Raw genomic sequence first — 22617 nt, forward strand, 5'->3', positions numbered from 1 at the left:
TCATTTTGCCAACTCACAGTTTTTATCTGAATCAAGCAAGAGGAAGGCAGTTGTTGGCTATCCAGGGCTTGAGCACATAGATTTATTCTCACCGCAGCCTGGAAGTTAACCCTGAAGGCTGAGAAGAAGTATGCTACTGAGACCAGGCTGGTACAATTCTCACTGCTGCCCCAAGGATAGGGGAAAGAAACATTCCCATCTCACAAACATTCAAGAAAGGCTGTGAATCCATAGCAGACTCAGGTGGCCTGACTCCAGGACTTCCCTGCTTAATCTCACAGAATGTCCTTTCTATTAGTTATTATTCACTTTACAGTCCTAAAAGAAGCTCAAGGAGGGGCAATGACTGATGGTTTTGGTTTCTGAAAATTGGCTAGGAGATGCTAGAGCACTATAAAATGGACCCCATCTGAGTGCTTACATGCTGGAAGGGAGAGGAGAAGAATGTGGACTCATCCCAGAGAGCTACCACACCTTCAGTTGTCATGAGGGTCTGGCTTCTACAACACTGGCTAATGACCTTGTCTATCCAAGCCCTCTGGGTTCTGGGTACTAGATCAGAAAAGATCAAAGGGGCCCATAGACCAAGGAGTCCCAGCCTTTCTCCAAGCCAAGCTTTCATGGTCAGGAAGGATCCTGACTTTGAACTAGCCCTGTCCTTCAAACACCATGGCCAGGTCCCCATCTTGGCTATAGAAAAACACCACTTCAGGCTGTCCATGCTAAACCACTGGTTCCAGCATAAGAGAAAGGCTGCTGAGGACTCCTGGGCAAGTAGCAGGAGCATTCACTCTAAGTTCTTCTTGGTACCTGCCCATCCTTGGTAGATCTGCAGGCATCCATCCTCCAAGAGCCTGAGTGGGTGGAGGGGCCTAACATGTATACCTGCAGCTCTACTGTAATGTCTGAGAGAGCAGAGGGTGTGTAGCCATGAGAGACTGGCTGTAGCATCATGCTTTAGACCCCATGAAGCACCATATCCAAAGGGACAATGCTTCATCTAACCCTTCATCTTGGTTGAGATAATCAAATAAAAATCTAATGACAATGGCAAAGCACACCTGAAAGTTACTTCCTGTCTCCCAGAGTTCTTCACCTGAGTTTACTCACCCTGATGAGTTGCTCATCAGGGTACAGCAATCTTTTGATGTTAGTGTAAAGGGTTGATTTCTCTGAAGGTTATATGTATTTGTAAAATTGATGAATATGATATTTTACATAATTTTGGAAACATGAATGAATCTTGTAACCTATCTCACCCTAAGACCAGATGTATTAATTAAGGGGCATATCATGACTCCAGGAACACTCTGATTCTATGATATAGTTCAGATATCTTCAAAGTAGTGTTTCAAGTGTATGTATTCCAGAAATATAAGAAAACTCACATTTACTAAGTAGTTTTAAAATAGCAAACTACTATGCAAGAGCATTTTGTCTTCCAAAAAATAGGTCCTTCTGACAGTGGTATGGGTGGTCACTAAACAACCCATCTTGTGGCCGGAACAAGGATCCATGTTGTATCCTTCAACATTGTCTGTGCTTATAAGCAGTACACAGGTCGAGTCCTTCCTTAACGAGATGCCTGCTGAGCGCAAATGTACAATTCCATTACCTTCTACTTATAATGGAGTAAGGAAGCCATTTTCTCATATCCCAGATTGTGAAGCAGAATTCCATTGACCTGATTTCACATGTATTAAATGGTTCCTTAAAGGTCACCTGTGATATAAAGATTAAGAAGCTGTGTCTCCTCAGAAAACCAAGCCCTGCCCAGATGCTGAGATAAGTAAGTGCTGTGCTCTTTCCGTTACACAATGTCACTGACACTGACATGTCAGTGCCTGTCTAGCAGTTGTTGGCAGGGATTTGTCACCTGCCTCTATTTGCTCTTCATGACCCAACATCATGACCGTAAATATTTCTAGATGTTAAGAATTGAGACATTTTCACTGTTGATGATCTGATTTCCAAAATATGTTCCAAGTTTTAGAATAAAGTAATAGAGTAACTTAAAATTGGTACTACTGTGGGTGGGGCATGGGGGGACGAGAGAACAAGCAGACCATTCAAAGAATGAGTATAATTGTGTAATAAAGAACTTCTCTTAAATGGAATCGAGTGATTGCTCATGGTATCTGTATTGACCGCTCTATAGCAAACTCCATGAGAGCAAATACTCAGATTCTCACCATGCTGGCTGTGCCACAGGTACCAGTGCAGGTTTCTAAATCAGATTGTTAAAAAATAATAAGGAAGAGCGTCATCCGACTTCGACATCTTCCTAAACAATATGTTCTTTACCGAAAGACTGCTCCTTTACACTTTGTAAAAAAAAAAAGTTCTGGTCCTTTTAGGTCTTGTTCTACCAAGACAGGAAAAGTGACCATTTTATAACACTTTCAGTGTTCAACTGAGCCAACTTGTGGAGTAGTCAAGCTCAAAATATTTTCAGATCAATTTTCTGGGAAAATGTCTTACTGGGAAAGTAGGTGGAATTAACTTTGGTGCCTTTTCTATTTTCCTAGTTGTCCAACTGTCTTCTTAAGAAACAGAACCAGTTTCATGGCACCTCCTCTTGGAGGGCTTTCCGATGTCCAAGTTTCACATGTGGCCTGATCTCCACTCAGAGAGTACATGCCTGCAAGGCATGCTGCTTGACCCGTGTCTTCCTCAGATTCTGGCTGACCCGGAGTCTGCTGATGCGTGACGTGCTCCCATGTGACCAGCTACACCTAGGTCTGCAGTAACTATGCCGAGGGTTGGCTGCTGGAGTGGTTGCTAGAACTTGTTAAAATATTTCATTTCCATTTTGACTCATTTTGCCACAATCCTGTGAAACTGAAAATAATGCTTATGTCCTGCTTAACAAACAGATCATAGAGCTATACTTTCTATTTTTCCTGCTCTCACATTTAATGTCTTCCCACCAAAAACTTCGCTATAGATAGAACCTCAAAACTGAGTTTGAGGATTACATATCAGTCTACTACTCACCATTGGGTTTGAATTATACAACAGCAACTGAGGCTCCAGAAAAAAAACAAAAAAAAAAAAAACAGGCTATTTTTTCCCACGTGTCTCCTTTTGGGTCCAACTCCTGGTCCTGGGAAGAAAAGTACTAAATCTTTCTGTACCTAGGAGTCTTCATCATAAGGTTGAATAAAAATACTTGACTTTGAAGGTATCAATATGTAATACAACAAGCACTGTTAATTTCCTACCACTTTGTTTGTAACTCTGTATTGTCTGTACTGTTCTTTTACTACTTTGTAAAAGGTTGTCTGTCTGTTCATGTTTTCCTCCTTTTATTTTTAAAATAAATTTTAAAAAAAAGTACTTGGTCCCTCCTGAGGATTATGAGGTCATAGGTGCTGAAGTGCTTTGAGCTCATCAAAGAAAAGGAGTGAATTGCAAACCTTTATTATTTCAGATGAGACCAGGTTGGAGAGATCGCCAGGCTCATCATCATTCTACTACTTTGAACACTACCTAGACAGACAACACTTTTTCCACTCATCTCCCCCACTCTTGTGGGGAAACACCAAGGGGACAATACCCATGAGCAACACAGTGTCATGGGATATAAAAGCTACCACAAATGACAGTCACTTTACCACTGATGGTCATAGAAGTCAACAAGTTCCTGCTTGAGGAGCTGATGTGAAATGGAACAGACACAATGACAAAAGGACATAAAATGAAGCTCAGAATAAAATTCCATCCCTGGGAGCATATTCCACTGGCTTTCTCTCCTCCTGCTTCTGCTGGTATCTGGCTTTCTGGTAGAAAAAGATGATGATCACAGTGACTATGTTTAGAAGAATGATGAGTAGTAGGAGCCAAAATGAGTATCCGTAACTGTGGGTCGTTCTGCTGATTGTGATTGTTGGATAAAGCTTCAGGGACAATTCTTGAGAAAGTCGGTTGGACTGCGTGTTCCCCACAAATAGTACCATTGTCAGGAAAGTGGAGAATGCTGAAAAGAAGATTAAATTTCATAAATGACACAGAGATACGTTTTTATTATCACTTGTCTTCTTTATGGCGCCTGTACTTTGTGGATACTTATTGCCTATCTACACTACAGTTTATCTTTCAAGCACTGGAAAGGATATAAAGACAAGGTAAAACATAAAGTGGATTGAAAGCATGGAACACTGTGCATGGCAGTGTCTGACCAGGAACAAACCTCCAGGATTAAACTCCTTCTGAAACAGTTACTGAGCAAGTGGTCTATCAACTATCTCCTTTCCTAGGGCAATGCATGTAGTTAGTGTGCTGAATGAAGGAGCAAATGGATGAAGGGATAGGAGAGTCAGCAGGGCAAGTATCTAGAGAGGCCGGGATGGCTGAAGAAGACCCAGAAAGGCAGAGGAAGACCAGCGGCACCAAAGACAGAGGAAGCAGCCTCAACAAAGACATGAGTGGGCAGTGAGCCAGCTGCCCCTTGGACTGAGAGAGGAGCCTAGTCAATAGGGAGAGGTTCTCAGGGTCCTGAGCACTGGATATGGACAGAGGCCCACCCTGCAGAGCAGGGAATGCTGGCTTAGGAGTTTGAATTTCATTCTACATGACTCTTTGGAGTATGGGAAAGGAGCTGCAAAAAAGGCAGATTCGTGGTTGTTTAGGGCAGAAGGTAGACTGGGAAGCAGGTGATAGCTAAAGGACATGGGCTTTCTTTTTGAGTTGGTGAAAATATTCTAAAATTGACTCATGATGTTTGCACATGTCTAAAATGCTGAAAAACCATTGACTATTGTTCCTTCCTTGGGTAGATTCTACAGCACGTGACCCGTAGCTCAAAAAAAAGTTGTTATTAAAGAGGGTTAGAGGGGAGGATGGGAAGGGGGATGCTCAGGTCTTGTAATAAGTGAGGTGAGCCCTGGGGCCCAGGCAGAGTCAGACAGACCATAAGTGAACTCAGGGGAATCCCCAGGACAGACGTGCTTCAGGGTTCATCTGCTGACACATACAGGATGTGCTGAGCTCAATGGACATTCTGGCGTCAAACCTGCCTTGGCTGTAACCCACATGCAGGGAAATTCTCCAAACGGTCCTCCGAGAGGCCCTAATTAGAGGGATTTTGTATGAGAAGAAGGTCTTAACAGTCCTTGATGTCAGATTTCATTCTCAAAATAATGGTTTTATTTCTTAATAATTTGTATGAACAAAAGCCCTGCTCCTCTGATCCTCTCCAGGCACTACATACGCCTTAATTATCCTCCATTTACCTCTTGTGAAGTTTCTTATAAAAGCTTAATCATAAAGGGGCAGGATGAACACAGGGTTAAATGCGTTTTTCTAAAGTGGGCTGCTTAGAGCTTTGATTTGCACTGGAAGGGGCCAGCACCTAGATGCAGTGCTGACCTGAGAGCCCTTTGGGGACAGGATGCCAGGATCCTGCCTTAGGCTCCACACTGCTTCCAGTTGGCCAACTTCTTCAGATCTATGGTACAGAAGGGTTTGTGAGGGACTAAAGAGGCTCTAGGGTAGATGAAGGGTTCTTAAAGCCTCGAGACAGTGGCTTCAGCCCTAGCCTGTCACTCCTGGACCATGTCACTTACTTCATTGCTTCCTGAGTTCCTGAGCTAAGACACAGATGTGTTAAGAGCAGATAGTCTGTGAAATTCTGCAGTGATATGCCCTGCAGCAATGACCAGGCTGCACCAGACCAGTATAGTGCAGAGGTGGGGGAAAGGGCCTGAGGCCCTGAGACTGGAAGGTGGCATTGTTGCTTTTCTACAACCCACACAAGCCAAGAAACCACTTCCTTTGCTACCCTCTTGGACCCCACCCACCCTTGCCAGCTCAGGAGAATAGGCGCAAAGCCAGCCCACAGAGGTTGGCATGATTCCTTCCAGGCAGAAATTAGCTGGACATAGGCTTACCAGTCACAGTGCTGCCCCAAGGCTAGGATGCTGGGATGGCAGCTCTGCATACAAGCCATTCTGGACCCACAAACTTATAATTTTCACTAAATTCTGCAACACTTAAAGTGAGAGAAGAAAATCAGGAGTTCCCAGAGAGCAAAGCCTGGCTTGCAAAGAACTGGGACCCAAGGAATCACACAGCGCACTTAGAAAAAGCCATGGCTGCCAAAACCTCCCCCTAAGCTCCTCTTAAGAGTGCAAATATTACACAGAAATCTCAGATGCTTCCAGCCCCTGCCTATCTGTTAGAACTTGCCCCTGGGAGTATTATGTGTGTGTGTGTGTATGCAGGAGGTGGGTATTCCCTCCCCACCACACAATTCTTTGTGGTTGAAATAGGAAGGGCTGGGGAGAAGGCTGCCCATTCTCTTTGTTCATGTTTTCCTCCACGGACTGCATGAGACCTCTGACCTGTGCAAAATCAGCCTATACTTAGCTGTGGCAGGAGATGTGGAGCTTGAGGGAAACAGGCTGTGAGCCCTACAGACTGCACATGTAGAAGTGACAGCCCACAGCAGGCCTCCACCCTGACACTGGCTCCTGCTTCCCCTCTGAGCACTGACTCTTCTTCCACCACACCCCTGAGCCGAAGAAAGGTCTGCGCAGCCCAAGCTCCAAGGTGGGCAGGTGTCCTCAGCTAATTGGTAGACTGATAGTTCAATGAACTCTTCTGGCTAATGAGATTGGTCAAACCATAGAAGAGAACAATTCTGTCTGCCTAAGGAGGCTCTCTTAATTGCTGGGAAATAATAGATCTTTCCTCCTGGAGCTGCCCAGAGCTTAGAACCCTTCAGAGGATGGAACCAGCTGCAAAATAATGGAGCAAATAATGGGGAAGATCAAGAGATAGAGAGATGAGGGCAAGAGTTCTGAGTACACGAGCCAAGACCTTGAATCCAGCCATGCCTGAAGTATCTTCTCTTAGATTCTTAGTTGCATGAGCAAAAACAAAAATAATCTACTTTTTACCCTGGCAATGGGTGCCAATAGGTTTGTCTTTGGTTTAGATGCCTGAGGTGAAGTATAATCATGGCAGTAGCCTGAGGCGAGGAATCATGGTTTTGGGTGAGTATATTTGCTTTGTAGCTAAATCCCTTAACCTTGGCACTCACGCTGTTAAATGACAGGAGACAGTAGTGTCCATTACAGCTTGCACATCTCAACTCTGCATTCAGTAACACTATTGCTCTTTAGAAGTGCGGTATGCTTAGACCGTGCAAACAAACCAATACTACAGCCAGCCCCTCTCTTTTTTCTCTACTCTCCAGGCAAGTAGTAAAAATGATCTTCCATGCAGGCACAAGAGGAAGCTGTCCACAGCTGCTCCTTCAAGACTTTTTGACACCTCAGTATCCAGAGCATCTTCCCTGTGTTAAAATGCATCATGGGAATTCACATGAAGCTTACTCTGGAACCATACCCTTAGTAGGTCAGGGCTCTGTTTCCTAGATCAAGTTATGATGAAGGACAGAGTGGAGAAATGTGGCTGCCTGGCAAGGGCAAGACACTGAAGGCAGAAGGGATGGTGCAAAGGATCTCTTTACTGGTCCTGATCCAGCTTCTGGGCAAACGTATTAGCCACAGAGCCATGGCAAGACCCAGTGAGAATCCAAGCTACTACGATAGAGCTAGGATCTACTTCTCACTGAGGTTCTATCCTCTACTCCAACACCCGCCCATGAAACAAAACCACCTAGCAGGACCACACAACAGCATCCTGGGTCCCACATAGCCCACAAGAAGGGTGTTGGCTCAGAGTCTCCTACATGACATTATGTGTGGTTCTTTCACAAACCATGCAACTCTAACACCCAAGTCGGCTTCCGTTTTATGAAGGCAGGAAAGAGGGTAAATAAGTGTGTATGTGTGCACGCATGAATGTGCTTCTGTACATCATGTAGAGCCTAGTTTTGGAATAAGCACACAGCAAGAGTCCAGCAGGTGTTTTGCTGGTTCACATAGTGTTTTTTTTTTTTACTCTTTATATCAGGTCCTCAGAAGCAAAGACTGATTTATCTATTTTAACACTCCTCATCACCCGACTTCTTACCTATCACCAGTGCACTTAAAACACCTGTTTCAAGACACACTTAATAAATGCTACAGACCCACCAAAATAAACCTCAGTCTCCAATACAGGACCCAGCACATGGTAGGTCCTTATCATTTTCCATGGTGGGACATGAGTGTATGTGTTCATGTGTATGAGTGAGAGGCAGAGAGATGGAGAGAAAAAGGATGTGGTTCTCTGCGGAGCGCATACCTCTCAGGGATACTCACCGCTGATTCCATTCCAGGTGTACACACCCACTGGGCCCAGGAACGTCTGGTAGGGGTTGCTGATGCTGTTGTAGAAGGTAAACCCTGAACTCAGCAGTGAAGTGAGCAAGCCGAGCACCAGGAACAGGACAGTCACCAATTGCAGAGATCTGGGGGAAGAATTGTTCAATATCCCTAAAACTAAAACAAGTTTTGGTGAGTACAGAGCAAAAAAATGCAAACGTCACCTCCAGTCTGGCTTCTCATATTCTCTCACTTTAGATACTGGGATTAGCAGCTGTCATATGTCAGTGACAAATGCTACGCATCTCTGAGACCTGACAGAGCAAGACCCCATTCCTACTCTGGGCTAGTCATTGACTCTGTGATTGATCAAGAACAAGCACAGTAAAGCAATGGCTGGATGCTTATCTCAGTTTTAAAGACAACCCCCATGCCCCAGCAAAGAGTCCTCAATACCTGCAACTTCCCTACTAGTGAGTTCTGGCCTCAGTGCTTACCAATGGGATTCTGGCAATTTCATCATGGCAGCATCCTTTTGTCTCTGAACTCTAACTCTGCTTCCTTTTGGAGACACTTAAAGGGTTTGTTATACTGTGTCCTCAGTAAGGATCCCATAAGCCCTGTGACTTTGGAGGGAATCTAGTAAACCAGGCAAGGTCATCCAAGAGAACACAAGAAGAGGACAGGCAAATGGGGGATAACCAATGGGGTGGGAGCCTCAGGCTAGTAGTGGGGATAGGAAAATGACTCTTACTGATACAAACCAAGGTGTTTGTTGGTCCAGATCCCATTTCCCTGGGGATAAAGAAAACCCAAAGTCCCTGGAACTTTAACACTGCAGGTAGTTGGGAATTGGGCCCCTGGATGAGCCTTCAGACTCCTTTCCAAGCTAACAGCATTTAATAATGATTGCATATTTCTTGCTTGCAAAGGAGCTCCAGACATGTATCCACAGTGAAGTTAAATACAACAAAGGAGCCCTGGGCCATGAGCCATCAGTTCTTCATGGCTTCTGATCACCAGCAGCCCTCCTGTCTGGCATTTGTCTCCTCGAGCTGCTTTTTTGCCATAATACAAATGATCCTCAGGGCTGGGGATTTAGCTCAGCCGCACATTGTCTGTGCGGCGTAAGGTTGTGAGTAAGCATAAGATAAGCGTAAGGTAAGCGTAAGGCAGTGAGTTTGATTCCCGGTAAAAAAAAAAAAAAAAAAAAAACAAATGATCCTCATCAGGTGGACCCAGCCACACATTTGTAAAGCATCACTGGGATGCTGTCATCATGTGTTCCCTGAAGTTCACTCTTCCCCCCACATTAAGTAAAATGTTTACAGAGATGGTTTATGAAGTTACAGGGAAGCCAGGCATGGTGGTGCATGCCTGTGATCTCAGCATTTGGGAGGCTGAGGCAGGAGGGTAGTTGCGAGTTCGAGACCAGCCTGGGCTACAAAGTGAGCCAGGGCTACAAAGTGAGCCTGAACTGCAGAGCGAGACCCTATCTCAAAAAAAAAAAAAAAAGAAGTTACAGGGAAAAAATAGTGTAGGAGAGATATTTTGGAATTGACAGTAATATAAACTAAGAAAACAATGGAAATTAAGAAGTGTAAGCCAGAGAGGGCTGAGTAAGAACTAGTCACAGGCTTTTTTCTACTTCCTGTTTCTCAGGTCTCCAGAGAGAGAATCTTGGAGACTCTCACATTTTTAGCCCAAAGCAGCTTTAAAGAACAGAAACCAGCCAGCCCAGGTTTCTCGATTCCATAGCTTTGTGTACTGTGAGCTCCCACGGAAGGGCCACCCAGTCTCCTTCTGTAAGATGTACTTGCTTCAAGCTCCCTTTCTCAACAAGGCAGCCCATTCCTCCCCACAGCGCCTTCATTTTCATTTTCATAAGGTTCTTCATCATGTCGAGCCCAAATATAAATCCCCATGACTTTACCCAGGGCCCCTGCTTTGCCCTGTGGAATGATACAAAAGTCACTGGCTCCTGTCTTGCCCAGCAGCCTTTCCAAGTATTTGAGGAGGGATGTACTCCCATCAAAGGCCACTTCTCAGGAATAGTCTGCTTCTGAAGATTTCAAAGCTGCTGCCAGCCCTCCTCATTCCCATCCCTGCCAACATTTGAGCCTGACTCTGGCTCACAGTGTGCTGCTCACTGGCGACAGAGACAGGACCCTAACAGCGTCAGGCACAAATCCTGTAGAGGAACATAACCCCACTCCACTTTGGATATCTTAATTCTGTCTTTCTTTTTCTTTTTAATCAGTAGTGCTCTGTGAGACAAAGTTTCCTTCCTTCCCCTAGACAGAGTGGGCATCAAAGTCCACAACAGGGTATCTGAAACATGTCCCCAGGGGATGGTGGAAAATGGGGTCTCGCTGGGAGAGAAAAGGCTTCCAAAGGGTCTCCTGGCTGAGCCCAGAGCAAGAAGCCTCCCTAGAAGGGCAGTGGGAAAATCCCTAGAAGCAGCAGTGGTTGGTCATGCTTGGCACCAGCTAAAAGAAGGCAAGGGATGTAGGGATGAGAAAATGTTAGAAAGAAAAACAGGAAAGGGAAAAGGGTGAGGGAACATGAATGCTGTACATGGCAGGCATAGCCACCCATCCCTTGTAAGCCCAGGGAAACAAAGAAGCAGACATAAGTAGGGAAATAATCCTCCGAGCAGCATGTGGGCAATGACTTCATCCCCCTGGCCAGAGAACACTTCATTCCTCGAATGACACTGGGAGCAGAGTTCAATTAGCACAGGTACAGCCTACTTGTCCTTATCTTAATGATGTTTTGGACTGGTTCTCAGTTCTTATTAATGATCCACAGAGCATGGTTAGACCCTCAGCATTCTCCTCTCTGCCCTACATCCCAGACAAAGACACTAAATAGTGTGGGCTAACTAAAAACACAGTCATGATGGCCACCAAGTTGCCAGCAGAGGTGGCTGGGGTCTGATGGGACTGGCCTTTTAAGGGGTGGGGCCTCCCTTGGCCCTACCTCTGGCCAGGTCTCTTGCTCTTTCTCCCACTCTCAGTGGAGATGTGGTTAGGGAATTTACATTGCTCTAATTTAGCACATGTTTGCTTTGAAACCGGAGGAAGGTGAAATCAAAGGAAGACTGCGAAAAAGTAATCACCAGAAGGACACACCTGGTCAGAGGCATACGCTGGACCCTGAGAATATTTCAGTGCTTAGTCACTGTGAATCAGAATCATTTCCCCCTCAGCACAAACCAGCCTCTCTCCAGGGGACGCTCTGGGACAAAGTGAACTCTTTTCCTGAAAAAGCTTGGGAGCCAAAGAAACAATTTGGATATTTAACTAGAAAACAAAAACATGAATGTGGGAAACATATCCTATATCCGACACATATGAAGGACCCTGAAGTATTTTTCTAATTTTCACAATTACTAAAACTGTAAATGGATATTTACTGGTGAAAGGTTAACATTCCACATTTTCAGAGTTCATTGGAAAGTGAAAATAAGACTTCACTTTGTCTTTGACTTTCAGCAAGACCTACTAGGTGGGATTTTCAAAAGAGAGTCAATTTGGAGCGTGATGACTCATACTTTCCCATATATTAAGGTGACAATTCATCTTAATTATAACTGCGGCATTGTAAAACTACTTTTCAGCATTCTGAATTTCCTGCCTCCTAGGTATGACAGCTGTATCTCCCCTCTAGCTCCTGCCTCAGAACTCAGACAATGAAAGCTGAAAATTCGATAAAAGTTAGCAAGAATGAAATAATAAACCTCCATAGCATCTGACAGCTGCTCTCTGCCTATGAAATTAGCAAATACATGCCATTCTTTTCTTTCTTTTAGGGGGCAAGCATCTGAATCAGGAAAGCCACCTCACAACTGGGACTAATTGCGCTGATTCTGGCAGCCCCCGGAAAAGGGCCAAGAACATACGGCCACGGAGATGAATGTCATGCCAGCAGACCCTGCAGCTGGGAGGCAGAACTGTGCTGCCAGGAGGTGGAGAAAGTACAAAACTCAGTGACATCCGGCCATCTGAGCTCTCCCTGAAGAGAGGTTTAACCCCCTCCGGCCCCACTTGCCATCTACCCTTCAAGTTCAGGTTTTCCATAAGACCTCTGACATTGAGGAAGTGCCCATAGCTTCCCAGGTGGGTGGAAACTGCCGGGGACCCTGGCCAGGTGAAGCTCCAGGATTTGGAGAGGCTCACACCACTGGAGAGGTGCACGACAGGAACATATCTTAGAGGATGGCACTAGAGTCTAGGTCTTGATGCTCCTAGGAATTTGCAGTGGGTGCCCTAGCCTCCTGGACAGTTGCGAAGCTATCTTGGGAGAAGAGTGGCTGAGCCCTACAGGGCACCTATTTTGCCTCCCTATCTCTACCTTCCAGTGTGGGCACATCTCTGGGGGCAAAAGATAGCTGACTTCTTGCCAGGAAAAGTCTTTTTATGTGGGGTTGGAAGTACAGTACTGGGTAGGAAGAATAAGGATCAGGCTCTTCATACATTCTGGACAAATCAACTTCATTTGGTCTCCTCTTTGCAATTAATTAGTTTTGGGAGCAGATTTATTTTCCTCGTTATTTTTAGCTTGGTCTAATACTGCAGTGCTGTTCCCTGGGAACAAATATGGGTGTGTGGAGACTGGAGGCAAGGGGCTACCCGGGGGTGAAGCTCTCCTATAGCTGTGGTTGTTTTTTGACTCAAATGCAACACTCAGAGGCCAGTAGGTCCTGAGCCTTTTTCCCAGCCAGCCTTGGTTTATCCCCAAGGATGTATTCAGAGGTGTCTCCAATAGATTAATTTAACTTCAAGCAGCCCACTTGCGAGGGGCTTAAAAACAGCAACACATGTGTCAAGCCTGCACAACATGTGTCAGTCCTGCACCTAGCCAAGCCTGAGTTAGAATCCCTCTGTCTTACAATCACCTGGGAAGTTTTTTATACCAACTAGGTCAGGGTCTCACTCCCTGAGATTCTTATTAAATTGAATCATACATTCATACTTAATTGGAAGGTCAATTGCAGAAATTCTTTGCCAGCATCCAAGTGATCAGAGAATAGCCACTGTAGCAATGTGATTGCTCAAAGTGCTCACCTACCTACCAACCAAAGTGTTCTTGGGACCAAGAATAAAGATACCCAGTGCCATGTGAATAGAAATATTTTTCATTGGAAACTTTTCCTGTTAAAATGATTCCATAAAACTATATATTCTGAACAATATTTGGGCTGAGTAATATTTGAAATTACATTCACAAGAACTCCACATCCTACATGACCCCATTTTGCTATTATTGCCAGTGTTACATATTATAAATGTTACATATTATACTCTTTGAGCCCTGAAGATATTTTCAAAAAACAAGGTCAAAGGAATGACTTTAAGGATTCTGTTGGATGCATCCAAGGTCCCAAACCAAAGAGGAAGTGAACCATCATAAGTGTGAGTCCTCCTATGTATGTCTTTTCAGAATTCTATACCCCAAGGACTCTGCAGAACCCTGTTCCCACTGGAGCCCTTGCTTTTGTGGAGACTTGCATGTACCATTTCCCTTACATATAGGGCCGGTGTTGAACTTAACTGCTGGAGCATCTTTCTTTTGCCCTAAGTGCTAAGACCAAGACCAGGAAATGTATGCAAATCCTGTCGTTAGTTATTTTTCTCCTTACCAAGACAAAATACCCTGATATCCACAGTTAAAGGAGGAAGGCTGGGAATGTAGCTGAACAGTATAGTGCCTGCCTGGCAAGTGCAAGGTCCTGAGTTTGATTCCTGGTACCAAAAAAAAGGAGGAAAGGTTTATTTTGGCTCACAGTTTATAGCAATTTCAGTTCATAGTTGGCTGGCTCTAACGCAGGGTGGCATGACAGTTGGGCTTTGTAGAGGAGAAACAGATCATGTTATATAGAAGGCAGCAAAGTGACAAAGTATTGAAGAAGCAACAAGTGACAAGGGACAACCGCAAGGACAGCAATGCTTTTTCTGTCTTAGGGCAGGTGGCACTCATATCTAGGGTGGAACATCCTTAATCTTAGCATCACACAATAGATCAATCTAAGCATCACATCCTTAAGTCCAGTATCACACATTCTAGGTTCAGCCACCTCCAAAACCTTCCACCTATGACCACAAGAGGGTTTGGAAAGAACATCTAGACACAAGCCACAGCAATATCCTAGTGCCTTACTCGTGAGCAGCTATGATGGAGACCACTATGAAGCAGCTCTGAGCAGGATTTATATTAACCAATTGGCTTTCCATGTTTATTTGTGAGTCACTGTCCCTACTGAGGCCTGTAATGGTGGGTGAAGCTGTGAGGCCTCAAAGAACAAGATAAAGCCACAGCTGAGGACTTTTGGCTCCAACCCCAGTTAATTAAAAGGAGACTGCAGCTGCAGGCATCTCACTCCTGCAGTGAAGGCCTTCCTGAGTTAACCTAGTTCTTCTAAATTAACTTAAGTATTACTTGGAGAATTCTGTAAAGAGTTTCCCAAGTCCTGAAGAGATTCCTTCATTTTCTTCAGTATTCCCCTCCTTTATTTGAAAACCTAATAAAAACAGGCAGCCCAGGGAAGTCTGGGTTTTAACCTAGAGAATCTAAAATATTGTAAGAGAGTTAGACCCTCCTGGAGATCTGAAATTATTTCATTTGTCTCATTTATTTAAGCCTTTACCATCCACTTGTTTGGGAGATTGCAGGCCTGATCAGCCTGCAAAAACTAAGAATTATTAACTCCATATAGCTACTCAGAGACATTTTTTGAACTAGAGTTAAATAACCAGACTTTCTGGAATAGCAAAGATAATCTGTTCATGGCTGGACATGTAGAATTTTTCACACCTTATCTGGATGTTGGGCAGAGTAGGACACACATAGCCAGCCAGAATTCCCCCAAGTAGTCCAGTTGCACAATGGAGTATTTCCTTACTGGGTCTGACCAATTATTTTCCCAGTCAATTGACCTATTGTTCATTGAATTATTTTGGCCCTTTACAATCAGGCATTGTCACCCATTCTTCTCTTTCATTTCAAAATCTAAAGCTAATATTAGCAAATGTGATGAATCCTATGCAGAAATAGAGCAGAATTTGGTGATACTCATTACTTTTTGAGGATTTTCAGTGTAATCTGGCTCTAGCAAAGAAGATAACTGATTAACTGATGATGATTCATAATCTAAAAGGTAGAGATTACATATTTGATAATAGTTGGGTAATACTTGCATACATCAGTGTTCAAAACAAAGTCTACTTACATATTATATGACTTACAAATGTAATTTTTAAATTAAAAAGCATAATGGTGGGGGCTGGGGATTTAGCTCAGAGGCACAGTGCCTTCCTGGCCAGCACAAGGTCATGAGTTCGATTCCTGATACCGGAGGAGAAAACAAACAAACAAACAAAACAAACAAAAACAAAGCACAATGGTGGCTATCAAACTTCAAATTCAGGTAGCTAAATCAACTTCTTCTCAGCAAACTTTTATTTTCTATCTATTAAGAGAAAGGCACTATTATATAAGAATTCAGGAAAAATAGAAATTTGTATGAAATGCACAATTAATAGAATTAGTAGAATTTAAATAGCATTCCAACAATGAGATATTTTTGGGAGAAGAATGCAAAATCAAATCAATTAAAGAAACTAAGTTGAGAAACAGAAACAAATGGCTGACTATGTTTTCTGTTTTATTTTTTCCCCTCTGCTTACTTATGAAATTCAGCACAGAGATTGCTACTACATCTAAATATCCACAACAATATCGTTTAAAATGTTCCTGCTACTTATGGAACACCATCTTGCTACTACATATTTTTACTCAATTACTTACTTGTCAGTAAACTTGATAGGTACCATTGAGACAGCCAATGTTAGAATTATTTAGACTGTTGTGATAATAGACAACAACCAGAACTGAGCAAGCTAACTTTATGACATGGCAGATATTCAAAATTTGGCTTACATCTTTAGTCTAACTACAAGCTTACAAGGAAATTATTTTTAACTGATTATTTGGTCCAAATATAAAATGACATGAACCTTAATTCAATTTCACTATACCTATTCAAATAAATTTATTATTTACCTTCAAAATCTTTGTCTAGTTCAGGAAGTCCTTGAAGCAATTCTTGAGTACTCTTACCACGAAAAAGACCATAAGTGATGATAACACTGCCGTTGGAAAAAGAATTCATGATAGCAAGTGTACTGGTGATCCATTCTTGAGTGCCGAGAATCGAGCAAATTACGACAACAGATCCAAGACTTGTGACAAAGCTGGACAAGAACATCAATGTTTTCTGTGTTGTCGGCATTTTCTCAAGAAAATAAGTTCCTTGGGGTAAACAAAGATCTTCTTGTAATAGTTTTGGACCTTATCATTTGGAGTCCAGTATCTAGAAATGAAATCTAATACTTTTTTGTAAGATATACAACCTCACTCTTCCCAGGAAGGGTTTTGCTACTGAACCTTGAACTATGAACATGGTCATAAATCTTTACAGCGGCTGACCTTTGGTCTGGAGTAAGAGGTTGCTATGGTTGCAGCCAACCAGCATAGCCAACCAGCATAATACAGGAGGTGGGCATGGTCTTGCCAAGACTGATCACACAATTAATTTATAATCTTTTGGCATGTCATGAAGATGTCATATCATGGAAGCAAGTTCATTAACAATGCCAGGAAAGAATCATAATTCCCAAATAATCAGACAATTGAGATTTTATACCCTCAAAGTAGTATTGATTCTAGCAGTCAATATCAAAAAGCCCCAACTCCCTCAAGAAGTGCTTTACTGGTTAATGATGAGTCTCTTATCACAGTTCCCAAAGGGAAACTTAAGGAGGTTAAAGTTTTGTCAAGTAGAAAGAGAAAGGTCAACACTTCCTTTAGGTTGCACATCCTTATTTTTAAACCTTACTAGGGAGGTGTGTCTTTCAAATTTCCTCTTTCAAGTTGGATTGTATTTGCACATTATTTAAATGATAACATGAGAAGTTTCCTCTTTCTCTTTTTCTAATCCTCTAATGGAAGTAGTTCTAAACATTCTTGCTTAGGTCTTCATGCCTCAGAACCTCTCTGCTTAGTGGTTAACTGTCTGTGAAGGACCATTTCTAGTCCTCAGAGACAGTCTCACACTTGACTAACACATCATTTATGGAGACTATGAATAGACACAACATTTCGCATTTTTCTTTTTATTGTATCCCTTTATTATAAAGTAATATTTTATATGCACATCAGCATCTTGTACTTTTCTTGGATAGCACCTAGCTTATTTGTGGGGTGAGCTGATTGTTTGTATTTCCCAGTAGGGTAGACAACGGGTTCCAAGAGGCAAACATATTAGTTTCAGGAACTCCTGAATCTGTGTCTACTAAAAAGCCTAGCACAGAGTAAAAACTTGGCAAATATTTGTTGAATGTATTATTGGAGATATGTACAAATATATTCCATTATTGAGGACAGTTGTTTTTCTTTTTTTCCAAAGAAAATGATTTTATTGGTACATTTTAGAGAGACATAATGATCACATTCATCACAGGAAATTTATACCTCTACATGATATAACTTGATTCTTTTTTTCCCATTCCCCTACCCTCCCTTCAATCTCTCTTCTCCTCCTCTTTTACAAAAGCTTTGTTTCCATTTTTTCCTTCTTTTCTCATTTTTTAACTTTTCCTTTCCTTCCTTTTTGCCTTCTCCCCCTCCCTTGTTCCCTATCCCATTTGAACATTTTCTTTCTATTTCACAATATCTATTATAAATGTTGATCCTTATTTACATTTTTGGTTTCTCACACCAGACAAAGCATGCAATATTTACATATGTGTGTCAAATTCATTTCGCTTAAGAGTATGGTCTCAAGGTGCATCCGTTTACCTAGAAATGTCTCAAGCCTATCCTTCTTTACGGCAGAGTAGTACTGCACTGTAAAAAAACAAAAACAAAAACAAAAAACAACAAAATAAACTACATCTTCTGTGGAGACCACCTGAATGACTGTCCTTGAAAGAAGAGCAATTGTCTCCATTTTGGCTAAACCTATCCCTATTTCCATGTAATGATAAGGACAGAAGGGGCTAGGACTTTTCCTTATCCCTTTAATTGGCCTTAAGCAATGCAAATCAGTTCAGCTGAGGTTCTGATGTGAAGTCTTTGAAGCAATATGATAGGTGAGTGTTACCCTGCACCCACAGGTACCAAAAAAATGTGTGAGCCAGGCAGGATGGAGAGCCACACTGCACACTGTGGACTGGAACTGAGCCTCGAGGTGAGAGGCTATGACTTCCCAGAGCATAAGAAATTACACATCGGAGCTGAAGCACTGACTCTAAAACATTAGATACCTCAAATTGTGTTATGCAGATGACTCCTTCTGCATATTCTTCTCTCTGCATATTGCAGGAGTGACTTCAGACCACTTACCTAACCCAGCTCACTCATGTATTTCGCACCACTCTCACAGTCACTCATCATCAAGCCACTTCCTTCTTAATGAATTAATAACACTTGGGTTTGGCCCTGGATCAAGGCTTTTGTTCCACTTAGCCATCAGTAGCTGAATTTAGGATCTCCTTGGCTCTCCACAACTATAAACATGCCTTGGTATCTTTATTCTCACCAGGGAAGTGATAGATTGGAATTAACTTGTTAGAATTCCAATTATTTTTCCATTGGATTACAAATATAAACTCTTGGGCCATGATGAGGACTGGGGTGATCTCTCTATAATCTTCTTTATCCATTCATCAGATGATGGGCATTTAAGGTATTTCCAAGATTTGACTATTACAAACTGTGCTGCTATAAACATGTGTGTGCATATATCACCGTGGTATGGTGCTTTTAATTCTTTCAGGAAGACACCAGGAAGGGGAATAGCTGGGTCAAATGAGACCTCTAGTCCTGGTTTTTTGAGGAATCTCCACACTGATTTCCACAGTGGTTGCACCAGTCTACACCCCCACCAACAATGGATAAGTGTTCCTTTTCCCCCGATAATAGCCATTCTTTCTAGGGTGAGGTGTCATCTCAGAGTTGTTTTAATTTGTATTTTACAAGTACGAAAAGATGTTACACATTTTTTCATGTATTTATTTACCATTTCTATTTCATCATCTGAGAAGTGTCTATTCATTTCAGATGCCCATTTTTTGATTGGGTCTTTAAAGTTGAGGGGTCTGATTTTTTTGAGTTTTTTATATATTCTAAATAGTATTCTTTTGTCTGAGGAACAGCTGGCGAACATTTTTCCCACTGTGGGTTGTCTCTTTACTCTGTTGGTAGTTTCTCTTGCTGTGCGAAAGTTTTTAATAAGATGAGATCCCAGCTGTTGATTCTCTGTGATAGTTCCTCTGTGATCAGGATTTTACTACTAAAGTCTTTGCCTACACCAATGTCTTTGAGCATTCTACCTATACTACATTCCAACAGATTTAATGTTTCTAGTTTTGATATTTTAGGTCTTTGATCCATTTCAATTTTGATTTAGTAAATGGTGAACGATATAGGTCTAATTTCAATCTTAAGCATGTGGAAAGCCAGTTTTCTCAGGACCATTTATTAAAGAGTTTATCTTTCTTCCAGTGAATGTGTTTGACAACTTTGTCAAAGATAAGGTGGCTAAGTATGTCTGGAGTTGTATTTGCATCTTCTAATCTGTTCCATTGATCCTCAAGTCTATTTTTTTTTTTTTTAATCACAGTGGCTTTGTAGTATAATTTCAAGTCAGGGATTGTGATGCCTCCTGCCTTGCATTTGTTGCTCAGAATTGCCTTTGTTATGCTAGGTCTCTTCTGGTTCCAAATGAATTTTAGGATTGTTTTCTCTAATTCTGTAAGATATGTTGTTGGAATTATGATCAGGAGTACATTAAATCTGTATAACAAATTTTAAAGTATGGTCATTTTCACTATATTGATTCTTCCCACCCAAGAATAAGGGATTTATTGCCCTTTTCTGATATCCTCTTCAGTCTAATTTTTCAGAGTACTTTAGCTTTCAATGTAGAGGTCTTTTACTTCCTTCGCTAGATTAACTCCTAAATATTTCATGTTTTTTAATGCTACTGTGAAAGGTGTTATTTCCTTAATTTCTCTCTCAGTGAGTTTGTTATTCATGTACAAGAAGGTTTGATTTTTGAGTGTTGATTTTTGTGTTCAGCTATTCTACTGAATCTGGTTGTTAATTGTAGAAGTTTTTGATGGAGTTTCAGGATCTTCTATCTATCATGTCATTTTCAAATAATGATAATTTCACTTTTTCCTTTCCTATCCTCATTCTTTTTATTTCCTTTTCTTGTCTAATTGCTCTTGTCTAATGTTTTTAGACCTACATTAAAAAAAGTGGTTACAGTGGAATCTTTTTCTGGTTTCTGATTTTAGAGTGAAAGGTTTCAGTTATTGTCCATTTCATATGATGTTGGCTGTTGATTTTTCATAGATGGCTTTTAATAGAACTAAAGACCATCTATTCTAATTTCCTATGCTTGATCTTAGCCAAGAGGCTGAGAAGCAATTAATTTAATTTTCTGTAAGGTTTTTTATCATGAGTGGGTGCTGGACTTTGTCAAAAGCCTTTTCTGCATCTATTGAGATGATCATATGGTTTTTGTCTTTGGCACTATTAATATGGCATATTACATATATTGATTTGCATATGTTGAACTGTCCCTACATCTCTGCGATTAATCCTACTTGGTCATGATGTATAATTTTCTTGATGTTTTATGGCATTCTGTTTGCCATTATCTTATTGAGGATTTTTGCATCAATGTTCATTAGTAAGATGAGCCTGTAGTTCTCTTTCTTAGTTGGAACCTCTGAACTTGGCATCAGGGTAATTTTTACTTCCAGGAATGAATTTAGAAGTATTGCTTCCCCTTCAATTTCATTAAAGAGTTTGAGAAGTAGCAGTATTAGATCTTGTCTACATTTCTTAAAACATTCAGCAGTGAATCCATCAGGGCCTGGGCTTTTATTTGTTGATATATTTTTAATTACATATTCAATGTCATTGACTAACACTGATTTATTTAGACTTTTTATATCGTCTTGATTCGGCTTTGGTAGTTCATATGTATGCAGGGATCTGTCCATTTCTTCTGCATTTTCCATCATATGAGAATATAATTTCTTAGGTATATATGATCTTTTGGTTTTCCATTGTGATTGCAAACTTTTCATTCCTATTTGCATGAATTACAGTCTTTTCCTTCCCTTTTATGATAAGGGTGGCTAAGGGTTTGTCAATTTTGTTTCTTTGAAAGATCCAATTTTTTAATTCATTGATTCTTTGTATTGTTTTCTTAGTCTCCATTGCATTACTTTCTGCTCTGATCTTTATAATTTCCTCCCTCATATGAGCTTTGGGCTTTACTTGCTCTTCTTATTCTAGTAGCTTGAGGTCCAACATTAAGTTGTTTATTTGAGTTTGCTCTGTTTACCTAATATAAGTATGCACTGCTATCAACCTGGAACTGTTTTCATTGTGTCCCATAAGTTCTGGTATGTTGTATTGGTATTATTGTTCAATTGTAGAAATTATCTAATTTCTTCTTTAATTTTATTAGTGACCCACTAATTTTTCAGGAAGAAATTTACATATTTCATATGTAAATATTTAATTTACATATGTTCATGAAGTTCTTGTGGTTTCTTTTGCCATTGATTTCCAACTTCATTGCAGTCTGGTCTGATAACACGCACTAAATAATTTGAATTCCTTTGCACTTACTTAAGCATGTTCTATGAGCTAGTATATGGTCTATTCTGGACAACATCTCATGCACAGCTGAGAGCAATGTGTATTCTGATGTGGGGTGGAACACTATAAACATCTACTAAGTCCATTTGTTCAAAAGTTTGGTTCAGTTCTAATATTTTACTGTTGCTTTTTTTGTCTACTCAATCTGTCTATTTGTGACAGTGAGGTATTGAGATTTCCCCAATACAATTGTATTAGTGATTATTTGATTTTTCATATTTGTTAATATTTTTTATATAGTTGGGTGCAGTAGTATTTGCAGCATATATATTTATGGTTGTTGTCTCTTCCTCTTGGATTTCTCCCTTTACAAGGATGTAGTGACCTCCTTTGTCTCTCTTCATCAGTCTTGGCTTTAATTCTGCTCTATCTGCAAATAGAATAGCTACCCTTGCTTTTTTTCTACCAGGTTTCTATCACATTGAATGTTGTTTTCCATCCTTTGACTTTCGGTTTACAAATTTCTTTTTTAATTAAATATGTTCATATCTTTAATTTTCATAAGCTGAAGTGTAAGAATTAGCTGTTGCTATTATTGTTTCTAACATCATGGAGTGTTGACCTACCTTAGCATGTTTATTACCCATGTATATTTTTAATAACAACATTTCTATTAACAGCATTTATTTATTATATAGAGGTGTTATTTTTATTT

At 41.2% G+C, this 22617-nt stretch overlaps 1 protein-coding gene across 1 annotated transcript; it reads right to left on the bottom strand.

Moving 5' to 3' along the window:
- Window positions 1-3407: 3407 nt before the first annotated feature.
- On the bottom strand, window positions 3408-16650 carry Clrn3 (clarin 3). Its single transcript, XM_005402012.1, has 3 exons — window positions 16281-16650; window positions 8214-8393; window positions 3408-3979 (listed from the first exon to the last, which is right to left on the bottom strand). The coding sequence occupies exons 1-3, from the start codon at window positions 16507-16509 to the stop codon at window positions 3708-3710; spliced, it is 681 nt and encodes a 226-aa protein (XP_005402069.1). The 5' UTR covers window positions 16510-16650; the 3' UTR covers window positions 3408-3707.
- Window positions 16651-22617: the final 5967 nt, after the last annotated feature.

Source organism: Chinchilla lanigera, unplaced genomic scaffold (genome assembly GCF_000276665.1).
Source record: "Chinchilla lanigera isolate Chin_1 unplaced genomic scaffold, ChiLan1.0 scaffold00076, whole genome shotgun sequence".
Lineage (NCBI taxonomy): Eukaryota > Metazoa > Chordata > Mammalia > Rodentia > Chinchillidae > Chinchilla > Chinchilla lanigera.